This window comes from Taudactylus pleione, unplaced genomic scaffold, assembly GCF_031769625.1.
Source record: "Taudactylus pleione unplaced genomic scaffold, aTauple2 ptg000032l, whole genome shotgun sequence".
In the NCBI taxonomy this organism is placed as follows: Eukaryota; Metazoa; Chordata; class Amphibia; order Anura; family Myobatrachidae; genus Taudactylus; species Taudactylus pleione.
Window position 1 is genome coordinate 31,814,511 of NW_028284434.1, and position 26,596 is coordinate 31,841,106.

The window sequence follows — 26,596 nt, forward strand, 5'->3', positions numbered from 1 at the left end:
TGTTAGGAGCAAAGCATAAAAAAGAGCAAGTAACTTTACACCTTGCTAAAACTATGCTGCAGGTAGGGGACATTTAAATTGGCAGAGAAATTCAAATGTGGGAGGGGCGTATCCAAACTGAAATATCAATTGCCGTGCAAAATAAAGCTGTCTAGCATTTTTGGGCTACCTGCAAAAGCCAATGTATTTGCACCCCTTGCATTGCAACATAGGGCCTGATTTAGAGATGGACTTTAATGCAATCGCAGCTGCAATTTTGCACGGGATGCAGCTGTGAAAATATGCTAATTGTTCCAAATTTTATGCGACCATAGCGACACCCACTGCTGCCTTCTCATCTGTGTCATATGTTGCGTCCCAGTGTAAAAATCGCTAACAGTGGCGCACATCGACAAGCCATGCAACCCTTGACGCAGGTCTGACCTGTCTGAAATACAGCGACTCTCCTGATGCGCTGAGAGCTCTCATTCTGCATGGAGATCGCAATGGCTAATTTATGCACGCCCATGTAACAGCGTTTAAACGGTAAGACACGCCTGCGTTTTTCTAAACACCTCCCCGTTACCTCCCCCAACCGGTGACTTCCTGTCACTCACATTGCGAATGGATCTCTGTAAGAGCGTAATCGCAAAACAATCGATGCGCATGTGCAGTTGATACACATGTACAATGGCAAACAACTGCGCAATCTGCGTAAAAATCAGCATTGCATACATCTCTGAATCCGGCCCATAGATTGTTTCAGATGCAAAGTTCTTTTATTAGTTATTTTTTTTGCTTTGCTTCCAACTCAGAAATATCCCCTACATCTTTAATTCAAGCATTTAATCAATTCTGGTGAAACAAAGATTCAAGAAAATAAGAATATTATAATATAAAAACACATTATTTTGTGTGATGATGTCATGCTTTAAAGTATATTAAGGTTAGTTCACTTAGGGGCATATTTATCAACATTATTTTTACTAAAATAATGTGAAAACAGGTATTTTCACACCCTTTTCACATTACTTTAGTATCACATGAATTTACTAAAGGGTAATTGCAGTAGAATTCGCATTTAGTAAGCAGATCGCATTTCCATACTTGTAATGGGAAATGTGATCTGCTCAGATTAAAAAAAATACCAGGGGAAATCCTGTGATAACGCCATTTGGAGAGGCGGCTTCCCTTTTCCTTTCTAGCTACAGGCTCTGGCGGCATCCATTTTGTGGGCTGAACCAACCAATATACAGCCTTTCAGTGACATCACTGAGGCACTGTCTGATTAATACTCCTTTTACACCGACTTAAAAATCCCGGGTTGATGCAAGTGAACGCACATCAACCCGGGATTTTTGTCAGTGTAAACGGATCAACCCGGTCCCATTGACTTGGGGATCCGACCCGGCTGGATTGCAGGGTTGAGCACGGGTCATTCCCGTGTCAGCCTGCAGTGTAAACGGTGCTACCCAGGTCATGATGACCCGGGTCGTGCCACATGCCGCCCACATGGCCGGCTTCAGTGGCACTTGGAGATGATGATCTCCAAGCGTCCACTGCCGGGCCGACCAGTACGAAGCAGCGCACCCCACCCGCCCTCCGTGCCTCCGGACCACTTCGGAGTAAGGTAAGGGGATCGCATAGGGGGAGAGCTGGCAAGCACTGAGCCGGCTCCGGTGTGTCTGTCCCGGGTTGGAAACGTTCTCCAAATCCCGGGTCAGACCTGGGACTTTGGTGCAAAAGGGGTATAATATTCCTGAGGCCTGACTAATATTCAGGAGCTTGATTCCGCGGGGGTACATTGGCTACATTCTCATTTATAATAGTTCAGCCCATAAAATGAAGGCCTCAACTGTGTGACTGATCCATCGTAAGTTGATAAAACATGGAGTGATTACGTTGAACAATTTGACAGTTCTAGACCAAGCTGCCCAGATCCCACTCCATGGTTGGGCCTAAATGTCAGCAATTCTAATCAAAATCCAGTCTGTGCCGACTGATTTTTTTTATTTGAAACGGCTGATAACCGTGAGCTATGAGTTTGCAGTCGCCATGTCAAGCTTACCAGTTGAGCTGATGCTGTCATTTGGCATGCCAACTGAAAACTGGATTTATCAAGGTTTAACTACCCAAGTGAGCTACCAATTTAAATTTGCAAACAGCTATATGCATATAAAAGAGTGATCATTAATCCCTAATGTTGGTGTAAAATTCTCCTTAAGGCTCTGTCATGAATGAGGATCAGGAGAACAAAAAACTAAAAATAGTGCACACTGCATCTCTGTGACTGAGCCCTTAGAAATAGCCGATACATTTTTTTGACATGATGTGATTTAACAACCCAATCAGACGCACTGGTGTACGTCACCTGACCAAGGAATAATGCTGCATGTAATAACTTGTGATGCACATAAAATGAAGCTTGAACCAGGAAGTCATCTATGTTTGAAACCTAAAGCTGGGTACACAGTGATGCGATGGCCGACGGGCTTTTGCACAGTTGCCTATGTATTACAGATGTCACATTATATTTTTGGTGCCTACTATGGTGATGTGATAACATAAAGTTCTGGACCTGTATATACACTACTCTGTGCTGTCCTGTTCCAACATACAATGCACCATTACAGCAAACATACAAATCTTAATGACCCACCCAGGACCGACCCTAGGCATAGGCATTACAGGCAAATGCCTAGGGCATTTGGAATGTCTTTGGGGCACCCCGCCGCTCGACAACAGGGCCCACAGCCAGCAGTACTAATATTGAGTCACACTGACTCATTATTACAGTACTCTCTGTGCTGCCTGCGGCTGGCCGGGTCCCTTACCGAGGATGGAGGAGGAGTGGGAGGGGGCTTCTTACCCTCACTGTATACATGATCAGGATGTCACTAGACTGCCTGAGAACCAGCCCCTCCCCCCGAGTCCCCGCCCCCTCCTCTCAGTCTATTCTACATGAACCCTCCTTTCTCTGAGACTCCGCCCCCTAACCCCGAGTCCCTACCCCTTACTTTCTGGTCTAGCCCTCTCTGTCACTGTGTCGCAGCCTCTCCTCCCGTTTCATCATGTGCCATGGAGATCAGCCCCAGCAGGGACCACACATCCTCTTGCAGGACAGGTAAGTGCCAGTGTCATCTAGGGGGTGGTATCTGTATGCAGTGGGAAGGGTTGTATTGGTTTTTTTCTGGGGGAGGGGGGTTGGAATGTGTTTTACTGAATGTGGTGGGGTGGTGTATTAATGTAGTAGTGTGTGTGTGAGTGGGGGGTGGTATTAATGTAGTAGTGTGTGTGAGTGGGGGGGTATTAATGTAGTAGTGTGTGTGTGAGTGGGGGGGTATTAATGCAGTAGTGTGTGAGTGGGGGGTGGTATTAATGTAGTAATGTGTGTGTGAGGGGTTTGTGCATATTATCTGTGCTATAAGTTATATGAGGGTCAGTGATGTTCTCCATGTTATATGGCTCTCATTTCGGGTCTCTCTGCATCATATGGCACTCTTTGCAACTCTCTGCGTTATATGGCACTCACTGTGACACTCTGCATTATATGGCGCCTTTGCATTATATGGTGCTCACTGCAACGCTCTCTATATTATATGCTGCTCAATGTGATCCAGCGCAGGCATTATATGGTGTTCACTGCGGTGCTCTCTGCATTATATGGTGCTCATTGGAACACTCTGCGTTATATGGTTCTCACTGCGACGCTCTCTATATTAAATGCCGCTCACTGTGACACTGCATTATATGGTGTCCTTGCATTATATGGTTTTAACTGCGATGCTCTCTGCATTATATGGCACTCATTGCAACTCTCTGTGTTATACGGTGCTCACTGCGACGCTCTCTATATTATATGTTGCTCACTGTGACACTCTCTGCATTATATGGCGCCTCTGTGTTGCACTCTGCATTATATGCCACTACTGATACCCTATGTGCTGTGAGGCCACCACTCACTAGTTCCACCACTGGGCTGCGCCAAGTAAAATGGACATGGGAGGGTATGCTGCGCATGCCTAACCGCAGCCACTCCTCACATCTCATGGCTTCGCCTTCATCCATTGCGCAGTACCCACCAAGTCCAGCAGGGACAAGCCAGAAACTGGAAAAACAAGCAGGAGTCGCTGCGACTGCCTCCCCGGCCCTGAGGAGAGTGAGCCTAAAGCTAGGTACACACACTTGACGTTGCTTTATCGCTAGCAGCTGGACCCGGCACGGGTCCCAGTATTAGCAAGTGCATACATACTTGCCGATGCTGGGAGCGACAGAGCAACAGCGGGGGCCATGCTGCATTCCGCAGCATAGCCCCTGCTGACAATATCGCCTGTCGGACCTGCATGCAGGTCCAACAGATGATGCCGCTGTCGATGCGCTGGCGCGTGCTATCTTCAGTGACCTAGCGGGTACACACTGTAGGCAATATATTGTTCAATCCGCCAGATCGGTTGACATAACGTCTAGTGTGTACGTGGCTTAAGGGCCCCATTTATTAACAAAGCTAACACCAGAAGCATTTTTTTATTTAGTGTGACAGTGACACAAATGAAAATGCTGTCAGCGATGGTCTTCTGTGTAATGCGCATGTGCGATGGTCCTTCTGTACAGGTGCATGGCACTTAACCCAGAGGGGACCCGGTAGTGTCTGGAAGACTTCGCTGAAGCCAGAAAGGCTGCGCTGGATCCCCATTGTAGGCAATGGGGACTGCATCTGTCTCGTCATCTAAAGATGGCGAGAGCGATGCTGTGACAAACAGCTGTAATCTTAGATTATCGCTGTTTGTTAAATACAGAAAGGATGACATAACCCTTTTAGCGAGCGCTATAGGGGTTATGCATCATTGATAATGGGGCCCTAAGTAAGTCAGCTGAGCTCTCAGAAGTAGAGGGGCGCTGCTGGATAACTGAGAGGTGCTGACTGTGCTGGGAAAGGGGTGCATAGAGGCCAGCCTTGCCAGGGGTGCTGACTGTCCTGGATGACTGACGGGTGCTGTGATGGGTAAAGGGGTCCATAATTAATGAGCACAGGGGTGCTGTGCTGAATGGGTATTGTATAGCTCCCCTACAATATTTGTACCTGGAAGTGGCATGCAGTGAGGGTGGAAGTTCCATGCCCATACATTCCACAAAAAGAAGAAATTTGTCCCCTTGGAGCTCGTTTTGCTTGCCACGCTTCAGGCACAGTGGCTCGCTTTGCTCACCACAGGTTTACATTCCCCCTTTATGCCCACGTGGATAGTAGGGATTTACTTTGGACATTAACCGATGACATCGGAGTACAAATACTGAAGGGGATCTATCCACTACCGTGTTGAATGAGGGGTGCTGACTGCAGGATAAGGAGTGCATAATGAGGCCAGAGGTGCTGTTCTGGATGAGGGGTGCAGGATGAGCCCAGCGGTGCTGTGCTGGGAAAGGGGTACTGGATGAGGCCTGGGGTGCTGTGCTGAGAGGGGTGCTGTGAGGAGAGCAGTGAAGGGGCAGTATGCGGTGCTGTGAGGTGGGTGTGTGCTGTAAATATGTGCTTGTGGGTGTATGTGTGTACATGTAGCAATATATCTCTATAGAGAGAGAGGGAGATGTAATAAATATGTCAAAGTGGGGGAAAATTAATCACAATTTTATGTCCCCTGCCAGACTCTTAAAGAAAGAAACAAGAGGACAAAAGAAAAGGAAGGAACGCCTAAGAGGTAAGTGGAAAATGAGTATCATGTTTGAAGAGGTGGGGGAGAGTGTCTGTAGAGTGTAGTGTGGTGGGATTATGTGCTAGGGGGCACCAGCCAAAATCTTGCCTAGGGCACCAAATTGGTTAGGGCCGGCTCTGTGTATAGGCACGTTTCCAATAAATGCTTGGGAGATGTATAGAGGACATTTAATACATTGTTGGCAGGGGCATTTTATTAATTGAGAGGGTCTGTCTGCAAGAGTAGTTCTTAGACTCCCTGTCATGTGTGACATGGGAAGATTGGTGATGTCACATTCCCATATGCTTCCCTAATATTCTCTTCTTGTCACGTGTCTCCAATACGGTACCTCAGAGGTCCCTACCCGCTGCTATGTGCTCCGGAGGAGGGCTCTGGTCTTCACTGCAGGTTCCATCACTACTGCTTGCTGTGGGAAAGAACTCTGGTGACTCCCACTGATATGCAAGAAAAAGAAAATACAGGTGCACACTCTAAGCACTAAGAATACTGATAGCCAAAACAATTATGATAAACTGTACAATTAATATGGGTCATAAATGAGATTCTTAGCACGTTTGGCCATATATGTGTGCCCATCTCCCACGTCAAGGTGAACCCCATTCTAATGTAGTTAGCAATGGAAGGACCTATACTAACTAAGGGCCTGATTCAGAGCCGGACGCTCGGACCAGAGCGCTCGCTCTGAATCAGGGCCCTCCTACCTTAAAATGGAGCGGACTCCTGGCCGCTCGCATAGCTGTGGGTGACCACCCACAGCATATGCGAGCGGCCAAAAAGATGGTCGCGATGGTCATCGGGCTTGCGACGAGACCCTTGTGGTAGGGTCTCGTTGCCACAAGCCCTGGAGTGATTTTGGCTCTATCAGAGCCAAAATCACTCCCACTGACATCACTAGTGATGTCAGTGGGGCTGGACTCAGACGGTATCCGTCTGGCAACCACGCCCCCGGCACGCCCTCTAAAGGGGGCATGCTGTCAGTCACCATCGACAGCACTCCCCCTTTAGTGCGAGACCCATAACGACGGCTTGGCCGTCGTTATTCGGGTCTCGCGCATGCGCACGACGGAGCTCCCTCCGTCGTGCGCATGCGCATTGGGGGAACTTCGACCCGCTTGCGAGCGCCCTGCGCTCGCGAGCGGGTCTGAATGACCCCCTAAGATCACCTAAGGGCAAGCAGGAGGGGTGCTAGTACCACGCAGAAGGAGTCTCTACCATCAAGTGTACTTATTGGAGGCTGTTTACTTCCTGAGACATTTAGCTCTGACTAATATATATATATATTTGACCCCACCCACTTTGTTGGCAGGGCGCACAATTATATCTCTGTATCCATTTAGATCTTTTAATGCCTTCCATTCACCTTTAGATATATTACTGTAAGTTGTATTGTGGATCTTGTGAAAAAAAAGAATAATGCCAAAACAAGAATAACAAAGTATTTATCTGTGTTTATTAAAAACTAAAAATCACGTTGGCTTTTGGATTCGCTTTTTGAAATGATAATTAAAAGAAAAACGCCTATTTGGCCATTTTATTTGATGTGTTATATTAACCAATGAGACTTATGGTGTTTTCTGACAATACAAAGTCTTCTCAGAAAACACGGTGTAATGTGTGTGGGTACGGTATATAAAAAGTCTGATGTCGGAATGTGGGGAGCGCTAACGTCGGAAAATGGCCTCAGCTCAAAGGTGAGAAAACCCTCAGCAATAAAGGGGTTACATAGAAATGCTTTGAAAGACACTGTGTACAGTTTCCAGCATAAGATGGCTGCCAAGGAATGCTGTCATTTGTAGTTCCCCAGGTTTCAGAATCCTCTGGCAGCTATAGGTATGATGACACTAACAGTACTATGTATGAAATACTAATTTAGACAGGTATGTTATATTATTACAATACAACATTATAGGGAATGGTGTGATGCAGTAATATTATATGCCGGGTGCCATGATAATGCTTGTTACATCTGTAGTATAAGTATAACCTCTCTGTCATTTATTAATGAAATGTTTTACCTGGTTATCACTTGTTTCACTTCTGCCATTTAAAGTGCATCAATTGTCCAATAAGTATTAGTCATTAATGTAAGTTATTCATACAATGTATTAATGACCAGTGTAGGGGTAAGGGTGGGGCTGCAGAGCAGTCCAAAGTTCAAATAGGGGAGCCTCACCAACTGCCAGTGAGTAGCAGCCATCTATGTTTGGCAGCGTGTGATATGGCAGTTGGTGAGTACCCCTATTTGAATTTTGGACTGTGCTGCAGCCCCACCTCTGGTGTCACCACTGGGTAACACTATCTGCCACAAAGAGACCATTTGTGTCACTGGATTTGGTATTGTCAGATAATATCCAATTATTTTTTGACTAAGCAGCATACCTAACCATGTGCTACTATCAGGATTTATAGAGAAGTCTATGTTATTTTCCATCATTATGATAAAGGACCCTATATATCTCTTATCTCTATGATGAGAGGTCATCTAGATACAAAAGATAGGTACGGATATATTTTTTGCATAGCCCTAAGAAATATAAATGACACATATGTTGCTTGTACTAAACTAATACTTAGTAGATTGATGAGAAACATATTTGCACGTAATTATAAATCACACCATATAATCCTATGGGGCCTAATCCAGGCCAGCTGGCTCCATGCAGTAGCTCATAGGTGCCATTATTACATCACAGACACTAGGTGGGAATAAATGGCTGCTGCTGTGTGGGGAGACTCTGATAACGGGTTAGGAAGTCGTGGTTATCTGGAGTGGAGGAAGTACTGGAGCAGCATTATGGCATTTATGATTTTAAAGAGGTTTCTTTTGGTGACACTTCTCATCGTGGGGTCCCAAGGCCGTCCAATTCCAGCTAAAGGTAATTATTTCTATGAATTTCTATTAGTAAAGATTGCTAAACTATTTCATATAGGATAACAGGCCAATGTATTATAGGAGAGCCCTATAGCTGATGAAACAACTCTATCAAAGCATTTACTCACCCACATTACACTATAATACAAAGTACAATTCCTGTTCTGGTAACACCATCCCATTATGTCATTGCCAGAGCACATTACAAATGCTTTATTCCTGTCATAAGGATTTATTTTATGTATCCTTATTTGTCTACTCTCCCGGAAGCTACAAGAGGCTCGTGTTATTTTGGGTAGCCCCCTGCACCCGCTGATGAGTAGGCACTTCTCCCGCATTCCGCCCACTTCCTAATGTAGTGGGCAGTATAGGGAGAATAATTCCTGAAATCTGTGGTCCGAGAGGAGAGGGAGGAGCCTAGTGATGCGATTCTATGAAAATCGGGGCCTAATGATGAACATAGTCTGGCCTCACCCCCACCATCGCCCACGTGCATCTTCTCTCCTGGCTTCTCCCAGAGAGGAAACCTCAAAAGTAGGTAAGTATGAGTAGTATTAGAGAAAATAGTGTTAAGAATTTAAGCAAATAATATAACATATATAAGTTGCATATGATATATACTGTATAATATATAATGTTATATGTGATGTTTGTTTATGTAGGTGCGTTGCAGCGATTTTTTAAACTGTATATTGACAATTTATTTTATTTTATAAATAATATCCAAATATTGGGTTTCCTTTCCTCTGCGCCTGCACAAGGCTGCTAATGTGTATACAAAACCACTGACACTGGCCGCCTAAGCAGTATGTTATTATTACCGACCTGGGCCAGTATGTCTCACCAATGTGATTCTGAAATGCAGGTGGGAAAAAAAAACATCATGGGGGCAATATCGTGAGTCACAGAGTGTTGTGAGTCACAGAGCGTGGCATCATGGCACACTCCTGCCTCTCTTCATGCCGGCCGAGCAGAGCACCAGAAGATGGAGCTGGTCAGACAAGCTTTTGGACTAGACCAGCGGATAAGGGCATCGGCCCTTCTGGCATTTTGCCAGAAGTGCCAGATGGCCAGTCCAGCCCTGGTCATCCCCATAACACATATAACCCACCTACACAGCAATGTCCATGCAATCACATGGTGACTGTATACAATATGTTGTCTGGGACATAGTAAACTGGCAATGAGCTGGTTAGATCACAACCTTCACCTGACAATGAGGAATACACTGTATTAGCAGCTCCTTCCCCTGAGGGTGTTACTCAGTAAGATCTACTGGATGAAAATACACTGAGATGCTCTCAGGGCTTGTCCATGTCATGTGTTATACTCACAGGTGGTTCCCTATAAGTGACCACAAGGAACCTTATTTGGAAATGCATGTAGCCATAGGGATCACTGTGCCATAGGGATCATTGTGCCTTATAATTAGTGCAGCAAAATGGCACTGATCATCTCATTTGAAAACTGAAATGCATTTTTGTACCTTTGTTTCAGTCAATTTCAAGTAGTCATAGGGACTGTGTGGATTCATGGCTACCTGCTTTTCCAAAGTAGATAGTACCCTATACATGCCCACTAAATAATTTTTTCCTTTAACCCTGACACCCCCCCCCCCACACACAGACACACACACATAAAATGTTGTAGATAAAAAAATAAAAGTGAATACAAGCGAAGACAATCATATACAATGTCACAATATAAAATACAATATTAAATCTACTTACATAAATCCTGTACTGTACCAGTGGCGTCTGGTCCAGGATTTATGTAAGAAAATGCCTCAGACCAGCCCTAAAAAACGTCTCTGAGCCTGTCTGCTGGCGGCTGCTCTCATCCTCAGTGAGTCACGTCAGGCTAAGTAACAGGGGATAGGGAAGCATACATTGGTCTCCTCCAATCAGGTCTCAGCATACACTCCTCTGACACTTATGCTTAGACATGTTATTGAGGGATAGCTCCTTCTCTCCCTCTCTAGTGCTGTAGATGTTTCCTCCTGTGCACAGGGGCGCCGAGAGAGGGGAGAGCGGGTACTAATTACCCGGGCCCAGGCTTGCTGGAGGGACCTGGTGGTGGCCCGGGTCTAGGACCGTTCCCCCTCCCTCTTACGTCACAGCAACCCAGCACACGCTGTTGTGTGCTGGGCTGCACTGGGAGAGTGCTCGCGGCTGCTAAAGCAGCAACCGGAGCAGTCAACTATGCCTATGGGGGAAGTGATCACACTGATCGCGCCTCCCAATAGCTGTGCGCAGGGTTGAGGGGCACACAGCGCTACCCTCCCCAGTACGCGGCACTGCAAAAATGAGTTTAAAAAAAAAAATCTAAGGGGGTGTGGCCACGCCTCCCACAATTAGGTCACGCCCCCTGTCAACTGGGCCCGGCGCGGCTGTCGTCGGCCCTGCCTGTGCACTTCAGGATTGGTTGGAGAGTGCTACGTATTCATTTATTAAATTAAGTATTATGGTGTCAGCAGATTGGACCAGGCCCTAAGCGCCTGCCTGTGCCACCTTGTCAGTAATCCAGGTTTGTATATAATGTATGCATTTCTGTTTATTTTAAAGGACCGGCAATAGATATAGTGGAGCATTCCATTACCAAAAGGAGCTTTGACTGGGATATAGGTATAGTAATTATTTTATTTTCTGCCCTGCACCAGTTTTCTTGCTGCAAAAGTCTAAATGAAAATATTTACCTTGTTGGCTGGAAATTACATTATTAGTCCTCTAAAGTGTACATAATACATGGTTGCTTATGTTAGTGTGTAAGATGCCACCTCAGCCAGTGCTTGTCACTGACTGCTGGGTACACACTTGTCCAATCCATGGCAGATCAGACCACGGATCAGACTGCTTATACAATCCTACTGCAGACCTGCTCGCAGATTCTACACCCAATCCTCGTTACTCACCTGTCCAATTTTTCAGCAGACCTCCAATCTGTGTCAGCTGAAACAGTCAGCTGATAAAATACATTCGGCTGTGCAGGAAAGGGGATTTATTAATGAGGAATTTAATTTAATAAGAGTTAATAATCTGATTATTGGATGGGGCAGAATTTCAGGTTTCCAAAAACAACAAAATACAACTGCGTGGATTCCCCCACAGTGGCATAACCAGCCCCGGGCTCTTTGAGCTGGCCTTGGTTCAAAAAAACAGGGAATAAAATGTGTAGAGGTCCCCCATATTTGATGAACCAGCACCAGGCTCTTAGGGCTGGCACTGGTTCTACAATATGAGGAACAAAACAAGTAGGGGTCCCCCGTATTTTCAGAACCAGCACCAGGTTCAACCCTAGAGGGGTAATGCCACAGCCAGGGAACACACTTGACAAGGTCCCCCTGGCCAAAGCATTCATCCCCCCTAACTAGTCAGCCAAGGACTGGGATTCCCGGAGAAGCAGGGATCCTCCCCAATAAAGAGGTTCCCGATCCCCTGGGCACCCAAGGCCAGGGATGAAGCCTAGGGCCATGGGCGTAACTACCATAGGTGCAAGGGGTGCAGCTGCTATGGGGCCCAGAGCTGAGGGGGGGTCCATCTTCCTTTTCAAAGCTACATGTGTTGTATAAATTTTTCACCATTGGGTGGTACATAGGGGCCCTTACAAACTTTTGCTATGGGGCCTTCAAATACCTTGCTATGCCCCTGCCTAGGGCTATCCCCGGCACCCCTGGGCTGTGGGTGCCGAGTTGATAGTCCATTAGTAAAAGTGTAATATTGTCTTATACAGGTGGAACTACAGGTTTTTGGCAAGCCTCCTCCATATGCTGGTACTTGGAGAACCATAAGTACCAGCAGGTGGGGCATTAAGGACACGCTGGTACCTATTGTACCCCTGTAAAAAAAATATTAAAATAAAAACACAACACAACATGGAATGTTTTAATAGTTTATTTCACTGCACCTTCACCTAGGGGGCAGCGGTCTTTAAGGTATTTTGCATGGCCGCTGTCTACTCAGAACTTCTTACGCGTCTTCACCTGGAGGGCAACGGCCTTTAAGCTGTTTTGCATGTCTGCCGCCCAACTGGGGATTCCCTGGCGTCTTCACCCTTCAGGAGCTGTTCCTTGCTCCTCCTCCACCTCCGGACTGACTCCTGCCGCCTCGCACTGGCTAATATTAGTCGGCACAAGGGACCGGGGCAATCACGCGGTGAGCCGTGATTGGTTCACCTTGGCCATCTTGAATTTCAAAAATGGCACAGCGACGTTATTTTTGAAATGGGAACTCTGCATAGAGTTTGACGCCGTCGCCTACTGCCGCCACCACTGCCATGCCCGCCGCAGCACCGCCACTGGATCCTGCACCACCGCTATGCTGATGGTGTGTTGGGCCCCAAGGGCTAGAGATTGCTCGCCAGCTACACACTACACCATTGGTTGCTTGGTTGGCGGTCGGGTCTCCTCGTTTTTAAAAACAAGGAGACCCGACAGGCGACCAGGATCTGTCGGCGGCGAGTCCACACTTGTCCAATGTCAGGCAAACTCGTCGGTCGGGAGTCGGATCTCGCGAAAATTGGACAAGTGTGCAGCTTTACATGGTCCTGTGACAGGACTATCGTTCAGTTTCTGAATTACACAAGATTTAGCCATTCTTAGACTGGTCATAAATAACCACACGCGATAGGCTGACAGCAGTGATACAGTAGCTTTGTCCACCTTCTCATTATCGGCACCTAAGCTGGGTTCAGGCTACATGTGCTGCGGTAACAGGCCATCTGCCAGATATCAGCTGCAGTATCACAGCATATATAGGCACCTTCCACAAATCCCAGTCTTCCAGATATGATGTGTCTCTCTAATAGGGGAATTCAATATGGAGCGAAAACTCAGTTTTTTGCGTTAATATCGCACCTATGACATCATTATCGCAGGTTTTAGTTTTACACTGTATTCAATTTCAAAGACTTTTCGCAGGTTCGAAAAGTCTTTGAAAAAAAAATGGGGATAACTTTTCACCACTAAATAGGTGGCGAAAAAAAGTGCAGAATTGGGCTTTAGGGGTGCAGGCTTAAAAAAAAAAGCTTGCACCCCTGGGAATGACATTTTAAAAATAACTGTGTCAAAAAAAGTAAAAAAAAAAATAGGGACACCCCAAAAAATTAATTTAAAAATTGGGGTAAAAAAAAAATGGGAAAAAAGTGTTTAAAAATAGGGAAATAGGTTCAGGGCTATTCTGCAAGTATGCGGCAGGTGTTTTCTAGAATAGGCTATTTGCGGCAGGTGCATAGATGCAGAATTTTAAAAACTTTTTTTAGGGACATAAAAATATGCTAGTACCCATTTTCATGTACCCCATATTTGATGGGACCACTTAAAAAAACGAAAAAAATAACCTAAGTGCTCTTCTGCAACACTTCTTCAATGTCGGAAAAAAACACCTGCTGCGGCTATTTAAATCCCCGACTTTCATTTGCAGGCTAAAACGGGGGTACCCATAGTGATCCCCCATGTTTTTACAACTTTAGGGGGGTCCTACAATTTTTTCAAGGAAAATGTCGTTTTGTTACGCAAATCCCACTTCGCACCTTCCCGTTTTCGTAGATTTGATATTGAATACGGGGATAAAGCGGGCGCGAGCCCGATATTTTATCCCAGAAAAATCTCCGATATGAAACGTAAACTTCGACAGCGAAGTTTACGTTTCATATTGAATACTCCTCTATATGTAATATTTTCCCATATCCATTTTCTCTATACACATGTAACAGTTTATCACACGTCTCTCTCATCTTTCTTTCCTGAACAGTTATACCACATCGGAGAATCCTAGCAAAGGTGACGGTGGCTGGTACCTTTTTCTTCGGCATCGCAATATGCTCAGGAGCATGGATTTTCTTCCGCATCTTGTAAGTTACTAACAGTCTCTACACATTATATTACATTTTATAGGCTCTCTAACCTCAAATATCTGTAAGAGCACCTGTCACTTATACACAGTGAGGAAACCATTTTGCAGATTTAACCAATATTCATAAGGATGCAGCCTAACACAACAGGAACTATTGCCTTGTGACCATTGGTCATGAGGTGCCTCAGTGATGATGTCATTAGTACCCAATGAATTGATAGGCTGCATTCTAATGCATTTTGGTTTAACCGTCAAATGGCTGCCTCCAATATCAATAGGTGACTGATGCACTTTAATTATGTCTAGTACAGGAGGACACATCTGCTAGATTTAAGCTGAATAAACTCTATATGATCTAACATCCAATATATCCTTCAGAGCTGAATTGGAGCGATATATCATACACATCATATAGTGTGTATACCCAATCCATTGTTCCCGGCCTTCGTTCATTGAATCATCCCATCTGCTGTGCTGCACATCACATGGGACGATTCTATGGCAGGTGTAGTGTGGTCACAAGCAGAACGTAGCAATACGTTGCGCTGTCGTTTGGCGAAGCTTGTAGTGTGTATGGTACCGCAATGTATCATTACATCACGAGATTGCACCACCGTAAGGTGTGTAACCAGCATAAGATTTATGTTATCTCTCTTGTCAGGAGATGGATAACGAAGAGTCAGTGACTGCTTCCCATGGCATATTATCCCTATATGTGCCAGTTACACATGATGGCACAGACACATATGGATTAGGATGGTAAGATGGAGTCCTTTATGGCGAGAGTTCATTGTAGTGTTTATGATTAGAGGAGCTGAACAATTGTGGGTGGATCAGGACATTCCATGCAAGCTAATGGCAGTAATGCACTTATATCTGTACACGGATGTAATAACCAGGCGTTGTGTAGTAGGACAAATTATACTAATAAACTTCAAGGGGTGGAGAGTGAACATTTTTGGAGGTTTTGAGTATTTGGGGACTATTTAACAAATAACATTTGCTGGATATCCCCCTGAAAACATAATTTTTTGGGGGTACCTGCAAATAATAAGCTTCACCTGAATTTAACATTGAGGGATCGCAACAAATATCTACATTTCCGACAGCAGAAGCAGCTCCCTATGGGGCTGCCTGACTGTCATATTACCCAAGCTCCAGACTGCAAATTACTCCAGAGCTTAGTAGTAGCAGCTAATGTCATCTTTAGATGGTGGTGATTCCCAGAGACCCGCTGCTTCCTATGGGAAGGAGATCTGGAGTTGTGAAGCGGATCCCTCCGCTGTGGACGCACTGAGTGCCCTGCGGCAATGCACATGCATGATTTCAGGCCATGCATGCATAGTCAGCCGGCGATTCCATGGTAAATAACACGCTATGCGGTAACAGCTACTTTTCAGGGCAGATGTCCTGGCACCAGAGCAATCCTGAATTCCTCTGGTAATTAAGTATCCCCTGCCGCAACCCATGGGGATTAGATACTTACTCATCAGGGGTCATCTGTCTTCTGATGATGAATATGCCTCTTGCACTCAAATCTGTCTGGAATATGTGAAATTATGGTAAAGCTGCAAATCATAGAATCTCACAATTTATTGTCTTATTTTGCTAAGGTAAATTTACTAAAGTGAGAGTTTTTAGAAGTGAGTTTTAGAAGAGATGTTGCCCATAGCAACCAATCAGAGTCAAGCTATTATCTTCTAGAAGGTGCTAGTTAAATGTTAAGTAGAATCTGATTGGTTGCTATGCGCAACATCTCCACTTCTAACTCTCACTTTAGTCAATTTGCACTTAACTAGAAAGTTGCAACTTAATATAATAATGTGTCATTTTTTTAATTGTTTAGATTCTGGTGCTTGCATTCTTACATAAATGTAATATTGGGATTGTGTTATAGATTGTTAATCTTGTACAACAACTACTGTCTCTGGGCCTGATTAAGCAAGGATCGCAACTGTGATTACGCACGCAAATGGCCGCATCTCTTCTGAAACTCACTTCTAAAAACTCTCACTTTAGTAAATTTACCCCTAAGAGTAAGATTATGGCTCCATGATGGATAAACTAGGGGAACAAGTATCTGGGCTGTCTTGTGTTGCTATTAGCAACAGACATCTTCTCATTATTTTTACAATTCAGTTTCAAAGTACTAAATGGGCTTCTGAATAAAAAATACGAAAAGTATGAACATCTACCAGGAAGACTCTCAGATCACAACTTGGACATAGAGGGAATGCTAGAGCATCACCTATCTAAACTAGGTAATACTTCTTTCTTTCTTCTACAAAGTGGTAAATACTAGGTATTACTTATACTAAGTGAACCAACACTTGTTATCACTACAATTGTCAGTAATAGTTCTGTACTTTTATTTACGTAACACATCTCTCCCAATAGGACAGAAAGCGCTTTGCATTATTGCAGCGGGTAAGGCAGCCAACTTGGGCACCTTTAGTTGCTGCCCAATACAATCATTCACATCAGTCTCTGCACCATTGGAGCTTAAAGTCTAAGGGGTCTATTCATGTACAACATGAGGTGGTTACTAAAAGATATCACTATATATCACTTCACATTGATGTGATATATAGTGAAGTTTAGTAGCCATTCATGTATACTTACCTGTCCGATGTCTTCCTGTGGTGTCCGACCACTTTGCGATCCCAGGATGCAGTGAGAAGACAGACATAACGGGAGCCCGATATACCGGCTTCTCACTGCGCATGTCCCGGCGTCTGAGAGCAGCTGGTCACGTCAGACCTGCTGCAATGGACGCCGGGAAAAGGAGGTGTTACCAGCGCCGTGTGCCGGACAGACAGCAGGGAAGTATCTGTGGTGAATCTGTACCTCAGGAGGGGACAGAAAGATGAGCTTTCCATTGCTTTATGAATTGCACTCACCGTACAATAGTACAGTGATGTGATACAGGCATGGGGCAGGGGGCCCGGATTTCAGCTAAACAGCTAGTCTCTGCTTCATGAATAGACCACTAAATGTCTTACCACCCCCATAAATACATATATTAGGACCTGTTTTTTTTTATAAAAGCTATTCATTCCACCAGTATGTTTTGTCAGTGCATGCTGATACTTGTAGTGCCATGAGTGTTTGCACTCTTATTTTTACAATATTAGCATTGGGCTGGTCATCTTTTGGTGTGTAGTGTGTGTGTCTGTGGGGTCTATTTACTAACAGGAGAAAAGGGTGAAAAATGAAAAAGACAATGAAAGCCCCTGTACATATCACTTCTCAACATGTACTAAGCGATTTCCACTTCTTTTTCTCTGCCTGCGCTAAGTTCTGACATGCATATCGCACTGCCATAGGCTGCTATGGCGGCGATATGTCTCTCAGCTGTTACTACAGTGTGATATGAGTCACTGCTAGCGCTTACCTCCAGCGACGGCTTCGCCTATGAGAGCTGCCGTTATCTGCCCTCTCTGCAGTGCAGACTGCAGAGCCGAGGTCGGTTCTATGCTGTTGTTAATTTTGTTCATTATAAATAAAGTTCTTCTGCTGTATAAAAAAACCCTCTGTTGAAGCTGATCAGGTGGTCAGTGTGTGACTCCTCCGTGCAGTGCAGGCGGCTCCCAGCTGATCGCGGCTTCTTATCTCTCTTCACACATGGAGGTAACCCTGCAGGAATGCGCTGTGTGCCGTAGCTCTCACCGCAGAGAGGGGGACTTTACCATCACCCACTTCGGCAGAAGCTGCAATAATAACTATCACAGTAGCCACCTCCTGCTTAGCAGTGGTAGCAGGCGAAGCAGGAGGGACATTTTCTCAGCAAAAAGAGCCATGTTAGTAAATAGACCCCTGTGTGAGCGCTCCCCTATAGGACAGTCCTGATGCACAGTAAGGGAGGGAGGATTTATTTTACCAATTTTTTATTACTGTCTCTATAATTTACAGTTCTGCCAGGTAAGATAGCGCATACAGCATGCAGTACCTCCTAGCATCTGCAGGTTTAATATTACACTAATGTAGGGTACACACGGTCAGACTGCTCGACGTGTGCTGGATCGAACATCCAGTACATGCAGCAATCCCCTGACTACTATAATGACCCACGATCAGCAGGATATTCCATGTCTTTCCTATTCTGCATTTATATTTCTCATGATTTCTTTTAGGATCAGAAGCCCATGAACATTCTGAGGAAGAGACTGAAACAACAAGTCACACCGTCAGAAAGCAGAAGAAGCAGAAGCAGAAAATACCAAAAATTGTCAAAACAGCAAAAGCACAATTCAAGAAAATGAACATAAAAAATATCTAACCAAAAATTACCAAAATGAAAAAAATGAAATTAAAGAGCCCTAAATTCATGAAAAAATTTAGGCGCTAAAAAAAACAACCACCCCCGGGTATAATTTGGCATAATTGGGCAAAATTGTCATCATTTATTATTTGCATTCATCATTTTTATTTTATTTTTAATTAATTAAAACACAATTATTCCCTATATATTATTGATGGAATAAAGAAAGATCTTTGTGTTTATAAAATATGTTGAGTGTATTTGTGAAGCCTTGTGCTGATCGTGCTCCTCTCACTACATAGAAACATGATGAGGTGGTGGGAAGAGGGACAAAGGGGTAAAATCCTGCCTTGTATTTGAGCTACTATGTCCCTAAGCGTGGACTCCTTTATACATGAAGGTGATGTTTGTCAGACCTGTTAGAGATCAGTGCGCTCCGCATTATCGCCTCTCACTATTATACATGCTGGATACTAGGACCCACAGTCAGAGAGGCATAATATGGTATTGGGGTTTGAAATCTTAAGGGTAACAATGTAGTATATCAAATGCCAGTCAAAACCAATGTATGGTAAATGCTGTGTTTTAAGACATTAATCTGATGTTGATACCCATCGCTGATCATTGGTTTTGAAATAAACTCAAAACCGACGGTTAGTAAATTTACCCCAAAGTCTCTTTTAGGCACAAGACTTACTAGGCGGTTTCTGTGCCATGTACTCTGCCTCAGTAGTGGATACGGCAAGAATGTGTTGCTTTCTGCTTGCCATCTGATGGCTGCACCTGCTAGTACAAACCGGTTTTCCGTATATGAACGACGGTCATCCACATCCAATTCCCAGTCAGCATCATAAAAAGATTTCAATATGAAATTTCCAGACTTTGAAAACTCTTAATTTCTAGGAAGTTGAACCCTATAAGTATCTCAAGATTATTTTAGCTAAAGTCTAGTGTTGCTTCCAAGAGTTAATTGGCCATTAAGTGGCTATTTCCAGGGATTAATTAGCTCACCGGCTCACAGCATGTGTGATGTCTAGATAAACTCCAATGCTTGCATACATTAGATGTCTAACAGCACTCTGATGTGGTAATTTCTCTATCTCTACCTCGCATGTTGGTGGCATAGCTTTTGCTATTTTTCTGCCTTTGGGAGTACTGACTGGTTTGGAATCTGTCATTGCGTACTTAGTAAGTATTGCCTCGATATTCAAGTTTAGGATTCTGTTCAGATTCAGCCAGAGATGTTGGTCAACATTCATCAGGAATGGGAAAAGAGAATAGTCTTAACACTGCAACATAGTGGACAGCACTTCGAACATCCTATAAACTGTATGTTAAAACTCGTGAATTAATTAATATACGTTAAAACGAAGAACAGCATTGTTTTTCTTATAAAATTCTGCATCTGTTTGATATGTCACATGACTACCTTACCATTTAAAAAATTACATTTGCATCAAAGATGGCCGACTACAAGATGGCCGCCATACTGGTGACACCTACAAAGCTTTCCCCCACTCCCATATCATATGTGTAGACACTGGATTAATATTTCCTTACTCATTTCCTTTATATAAGGGTATTTCCACCCTGTATATATATTGTATATATTGTCGCAATATTAGGTGCCTGTTGCCATTTCCTGGAGTGAATGGCAGTACCTTGCATGCAGCAGCCAATTAGTTGCACACCTGTCCAGGGTCTTGGTACAAGTATCCACAGATAGTTTTATTTGACAGCACAAGATAAACAAAACATAAATAATCCTAGCTTGTCTGGCTCTAACATACAATTCCTTCTCTCAAACTGGAAGGACATCAGATTCTCGCTATTACCTCCTAGAAGGTGCTAGATAAATGTTAAGTAGAATCTGATTGGTTGCTATAGGAAACATCTCCACATCTAAAAAACCCCTAGAGTCCAACTAACAAAACAGCATTTAGTACAGAACTTACAATCACAATTCTCTCTCTCTCTTACTTAGTGATTAGGTTATCTACAAATAGTTAATTGCGTTCTTCCAATCATTAACCATTAATCTCCTTCTTGGGGATGATTCAGAGTTTCTCGCAGTTCTGTCTGCGTTTGGATTTCATGATTTTATCAAACTGCGCAAACATTGGGGCCTGAGGACATGTCTAACTTGTGGCTGGGTGGACACAGAGCCGTAACTAGACTTTTTGGTGCCCTGTGCCAGAAAGAGCATTGGCGCCATCAACCACCCACCCCCATTTTTCAAATAGGGAAATAAGTTAGTACACCCAAAAAGGGACCATGGCCTCATGGAGAAGGGCCAGGGAAGAGATAGGGGAGGCCAGGAGATGCTGGCAATAAAAGAAGAGGAAGCTACAAGTGAGAATGATAATAAACAGGAAAATTGACAGGCCCAAACAGAGCCCCCTGCCCTGCAGTGCCCTGTGCCATGGCACTGGTCGCACCACCCTAGTTACGGTCCTCGGTGGACATTAGTGGGTGGCATCGTGATGGTAATAGGGCATTTACACATTGGACAAGTTTGCTGTGGGTATGTAGACCGAATTGCGGGCTACTCATAGGCAGGGCCGGACTGGACATCTGGCAGTTCTGGCAAATGCCAGATGGGCCGATGGCCAGATGGGCCGATCCAGTGCCGGGTCGCCAGCACACCAGCATGCAGCCAAGCCGCTGCCACGCTGCGGCCGCTGTCATTCAACTCTGATGCAGGCCGTGAGCCAATCAAAGCTTGTGGACTGGCAGCCACTCAGCAACAACTGCCGGTCCACGAGCACTGATTGGCCAGATCTGAATGACAGCGGATCTGTCTGACACTACCTGGCCCCCAGTGCAGAGCATGTGGCTATCGGCGGAACAGGGCTGGCACTGCTGTAGCTCAGAGATGAGCCCGGGGTGAAACGGAGGAAGAACAAGCGGGGCTGAGGCAGCAGCACGTCCGGGGAGGTGAAGGCGGTAGTGACGGTGGCACTGCGGGGACAGCGCGATGCATTGAGCGGAGGAAGCAATGCTGGAAACGGGAGCAGAGGAGGTCTTCTGTCCAGCACCCCCAGCACCTGCACTCCCAACCCGCCAGGGTAAGCTTCCACCCCTCCGAGCAGGGCCATTGGCCTGGGGGCCTCATTCAGAGGCGGTCGGAGGATGCAAGCGGTTGCTCAGAAACTGGGCGGCCGCTTGCATCCTGACCGCCCGCCTCTGTTGCGGTCGTTAGGCTGTGGGTTAACACCCACAGCTCTAACGACCGCTCCGGTGATGGTCGCGATGGTCAGAGACCATCGCGACCATCGGGGCTTACGACGAGACCCTAGGGTAGGGTCTCCCTTGTCGTAATCCCCAGAGAGCTTCTGGCTCTGTCTGAGCCGGAAGCTCTCCACTGATATCACTAGTGATGTCAGTGGGGCCGCCCCCAAACGGTAGGCGTTCTCATGGGCTCATGGGCTGCCACCCCCCCCGGCCCGCCTTCCAAACGGGGCGAGCTGTCAATCAACATCGACAGCTCGCCCCCTTTGGATCGAGACCCGCTACGACCGGCTACGACCGGCGCCGTCGTGCGCATGCTCTGTGGGGGGCCATCGACCCGGTCCGAGCGCATCAGCGCTAACGACCAGGTCTGAATGACCCCCTGGGTGCCTGCAGGGAAGTGAGACTCTGTATCTGCACAGGAAGGTCTTGGAGGGGATCTCCTAGTGCTGGGTCTAGGGGTGAGGGCCCTCCTTGATGCTATGTCTAGGGGGAGGGCCCTCTTATGTGCTGGGTCTAGTGGGGTAGAGGGATGCTGCTGGGATGACACAACCCACTGTTATGATGTGACATGTGCCATGCAGTACCCAGTGACCCTGTGTTAGATGGGCCCTTAATGTATGCATAATGGTGTACATGGGTGTAGTCCAGTGCATGTCATGGCCTCCTCGAATATTATAGTACAGACATCCTATGAAACCTTTAATCCTATTAACTTAACACTAACCCCTAACTCTAATACCCTAGCACTAATACCCAAGCAACCTTAACCCCCGACTATAACAAACCCCTAACCTTAATACCCTAACTTCCTAGCACTAACTCTGATACCCTAACACTAATACCCAAACAACCATTAACCACTAACAACCTACCTTAACACCCTGATGCTAACCTAACCCATCTCTAACCCAAAGGGCCATATGGTTCTTATCTGCCGTCAAATTCTATGTTTCTAGACACTGGCAGGATGAGTGCATCTACAGTACCTACAGCGTTTGTTTATTGCATGCCTGCACTAACCATCCGTAGAATAAGTGTGGGTAACCATGTACAGTAAGAGCACACATGAGGATTAGTATATTGGACTTTTGTATATCTTCATATTGCACTATATAATTGCACTCACACCACGGAGGATCAGATCTCTGGACATTATAAGCACATTTATAGTCGCATACTGCATTAATTTACAGGCTCTATATCCACGGGATACAGTTAATAGACAGATGGACGAAAAGGCGTCCGTCGGAATCCCGCTGTCTAAATCCCGACATGGAACTAAAAGGCAGGCATCTAAATCTAGACGCCTATCTTTAGCCCAACGACGGAATCCAGCAGGACAGCTTCCGGAGGGTTAGGCTAGGGGAAGGGGGGGGGGGGTTAGGCACCACCCTGGAAGTTTTAGGGTTAGGCACCCCCAAGGGAGGGTTAGGGGGGGAGGAGGGTAATGTTAGGCGACTTACCTGCGCCGTCGGGATTCTGCTCCTGTCGGGCTTCCACTGTCAGTATTTCGCCCGGCGGCTATTAAGCCACCGGGATTTCATGCCCAACCCATATCCACAGCCTGAACCTATATTGTTTAAGCTGTTTTTTTCCTAAAGATATTCTTAGCTGCACATCAATTTGTACCCATTAGTTACTTTATGACACAGGAAGGATCAGATCATGGGACTTTTTTATAAGTATTCATGTATTTATACTGTCTAATTTTTTAAGCTAAATCTTTATTTTCGTTATGAATGGAATATAATGCCGGATAGGCTTTTTTATCACTAATTTATTATTTGCCATATGAAATGTAAAGTATCATCTATACTGAGATGGAGAATCTTGCCATTTACAGTACATGTATTCTGAGCTAAATATATTTAATACTATAATCTGGTGAAATAAATATTTACTGTTTTTAAACAATATTGTTGTGGATTACATTTTTTAGGGATCGATACTCTATCTACCCCATGTTGTCCCAAACCACCCCCCTTCCAACCCCCTTTTTCCTCCCAAGAGATAAAAGCAGGCGCTGTGAACTCTCACCTTAATATTTACCCATAATCTAGTAGAGGTACCTAGGCAATTTGAAGCTGCAACCTATTTTTTTAATAATCATTGGAATTTCCGCACATAGACAACACAAAACTCTCCATGGCTGCGGCTGCCTGCTGTGCGCTGGTGACCTGCAACAAATTCACCTGCTGATGGTACACAGGGGGAAGACAGAGTCTGCTGGACGGACAGAGGGGTGGTGTGAGAGGTTGCCGGAGGGACATAGGGGGACATGAGTTGCTGGTGGGGTCACATAATGTGTAAGGGGCGTTACTATATGCCATAATGTTATGAGGGGCATTACTGTGTGTGGCATAATTTTATAAGAGGCATTACTGTGTGGCATAATGTGTTATAAGGGGAATTACTGTGTGTGGCATATTGTGTAAGGGGCATTACTGTGTGGCATAATGTACTGTTTAAAGAGTACTACTGTGTGGCATAACGTGAATGGGCTCTGTGTGGCATAGCGTGAATGAGCTCTGTGTGGTGTAATATGACTAAGGGACACTACTGTGCAGTGTAATGTGACAAAGGGGCACTACTGTGTGGCATCATTTAAATTGGAGGTATTATTGTGTGGTCATGCCCCGTCCCAGCTAGGCCACACCTGTTTTTTTAAGTGTGCGCAAATACATCAGTTGTGTATGGCAGTTCCAATGCCCTAAAAACTTCCTACAGTAACCTCTATCTAATCCTCTACAACTGCTAAGCTAGGGCTTGGTCAATTGGAAAAATGCCTTCCCTTTCTATGTGTGTGACCTAAACCAATGTAGTGCCAGCTTTACCTAACAGCACCAACCAAATACCAAATGTTTGACTTTGGCACATGTTTGAATCCCCTGCAGAATGAGCCCTGTTCTGTGTATTTTAAAGCAGAGAATGATGTCCACTGGTATGTTGTTCTAATATTAATTATATTTGTAAGACCAAAGACTAAAAGTGAGAGGATTCAGGAATAGTAAGGGGAAAAGTCTATGCCAGGTGCTTAGGCAAGGTGGGCCTTTTTTGCTTTAAATGCCAGGGCCTATTTTTAGTCCCAGTCCGGCCCTGCTCATAGGTGAGCGTATGCTGGATCTGTCCAACTTCTGTTGAATCCCCTGCATAAGGACACAACTGTTCTCACAAGTAGAGGTCTGGGGGCAGGGTGGTCGGGGTGGTTGCATAGATGCCTATGACACAGAATACAGGTGGATGTTCTCATGGATTTCTGATTGCATAAAGCAGATGAAATTGCAAACGCATTAGGTACGGCTCAGAATAAGGCACCTTGTTTTGTTGATAACTAGTAAGAAGGTGACTGAAGTAATAATGGCAGTGCATGCAGGAACTGAGCCTAACCTGCTGGCTCTAACTAACATATGGGTTGGGTACAATACCAGTAGCAGATTCCACACAGTGAAAATGCAGACGAATTTTTTAGTGAGTATTCTATCCCTAACCCACCCCTCCCACAGCCTAACCTTAACCACCCCCTTCTACAGCCTAACCCTAACTGCCCCCTGCCGCAGCCTAACACTAACCACCCCCTCCCACAGCATAACCCTAACCACCTCCTCCCGCAGCCTAACACTAACCACCCCCTCCCGCAGCATAACCCTAACCGCCTCCTCCCGCAGCCTAACACTAACCACCCCCTCCTGAAGCATAACCCTAACCGCCTCCTCCCGCAGCCTAACACTAACCGCCTCCTCCCGCAGCCTAACACTAACCACCTCCTCCCGCAGCCTAACAGTAACCGCCCCCTCTCGCAGCCTAACACTAACCACCCCCTCCCGCAGCCTAACCCTAACTGCCCCCTCCCGCAGCCTAACACTAACCACCCCCTCCCGCAGCCTAACCCTAACCGCCTCCTCCCGCAGCCTAACACTAACCACCCCCTCCCCCAGCATAACCCTATTACTCACCATTGAGATTTGTTGACATTTTGACCGCCGGTAATCTGCTTCCAGTATTGTAAACAGTCAGGATGATCATCGCTGGGATCTATATACCCTAACATACACTTCATTCTCTCAAGGTGGAAAAACCTAGGGGTAAATGTACTAAAGTAAGTTTTTAGAAGTGGAGATGTTCCCATAGCAACCAATCAGATTCTAGCTATTATCTTCTAGGAGGTGCTAGTTAAATCTTAAGTAGAATTTGATTGGTTGCTATGGGCAACATCTCCACTTCTAAAAACTCTCACTTTAGTCAATTTGCACTTAACTAGAAAGTTGCAACTTAATATAATAATGTGTAATTTTTTTAATTGTTTAGATTCTGGTGCTTGCATTCTTACGTAAATGTAATATTGTGATTGTGTTACAGATTGTTCATGTTGTATAACAACTACTGTCTCTGGGACTGATTCAGCAAGCATCGCAACTGCAATTACACATGCAACTGAGCGATTGTTGCATTCTGCGCATGCATATGCATCACAGTGTGCGTACGCGAACCCCCCACTGTGATCGGGACTGCGATCTCAGTGACTACGCAGACCCATGACAGAGTGATTGACAGGAAGTACCGTTTGTGGGAGGTGACGGGCAGTGGTCAGTGAAACGCAGGTGTGCCAGTGTGTTTGAATGGTGTTGCAGGGGTGTGCATAAATTATCCGCTGTGATGCCATACGCAGCGTGTGATGAGGTTAGCCATTCCTGAA

The 26,596-nt window shown here is 45.3% G+C and overlaps 2 protein-coding genes across 3 annotated transcripts in view; one reads left to right on the top strand and one right to left on the bottom strand.

Annotated features, from left to right (window-relative positions):
* Window positions 1-26,596, bottom strand: part of ADAP1 (ArfGAP with dual PH domains 1) — a 238,444-nt gene that overhangs the window by 105,778 nt on the left and 106,070 nt on the right. The window lies entirely within an intron of this gene.
* LOC148539007 (uncharacterized) lies at window positions 2,985-18,910 on the top strand. The gene is made up of 6 exons (XM_088451988.1): window positions 2,985-3,103; window positions 5,620-5,672; window positions 11,124-11,183; window positions 14,307-14,406; window positions 16,548-16,669; window positions 18,542-18,910. The coding sequence occupies exons 1-6, from the start codon at window positions 3,051-3,053 to the stop codon at window positions 18,685-18,687; spliced, it is 534 nt and encodes a 177-aa protein (XP_088308114.1). The 5' UTR covers window positions 2,985-3,050; the 3' UTR covers window positions 18,688-18,910.

Excerpts from the sequence above, each read along its gene's own strand:
- LOC148539007 (XM_088451988.1), top strand. The coding sequence starts at position 3,051 with ATGTGCCATGGAGATCAGCCCCAGCAGGGACCACACATCCTCTTGCAG. Across the intron at positions 3,104-5,619 it reads CACATCCTCTTGCAGGACAG|ACTCTTAAAGAAAGAAACAA; the intron begins GTAAGTGCCAGT and ends GTCCCCTGCCAG. Across the intron at positions 5,673-11,123 it reads AAGGAAGGAACGCCTAAGAG|GACCGGCAATAGATATAGTG; the intron begins GTAAGTGGAAAA and ends TTTATTTTAAAG.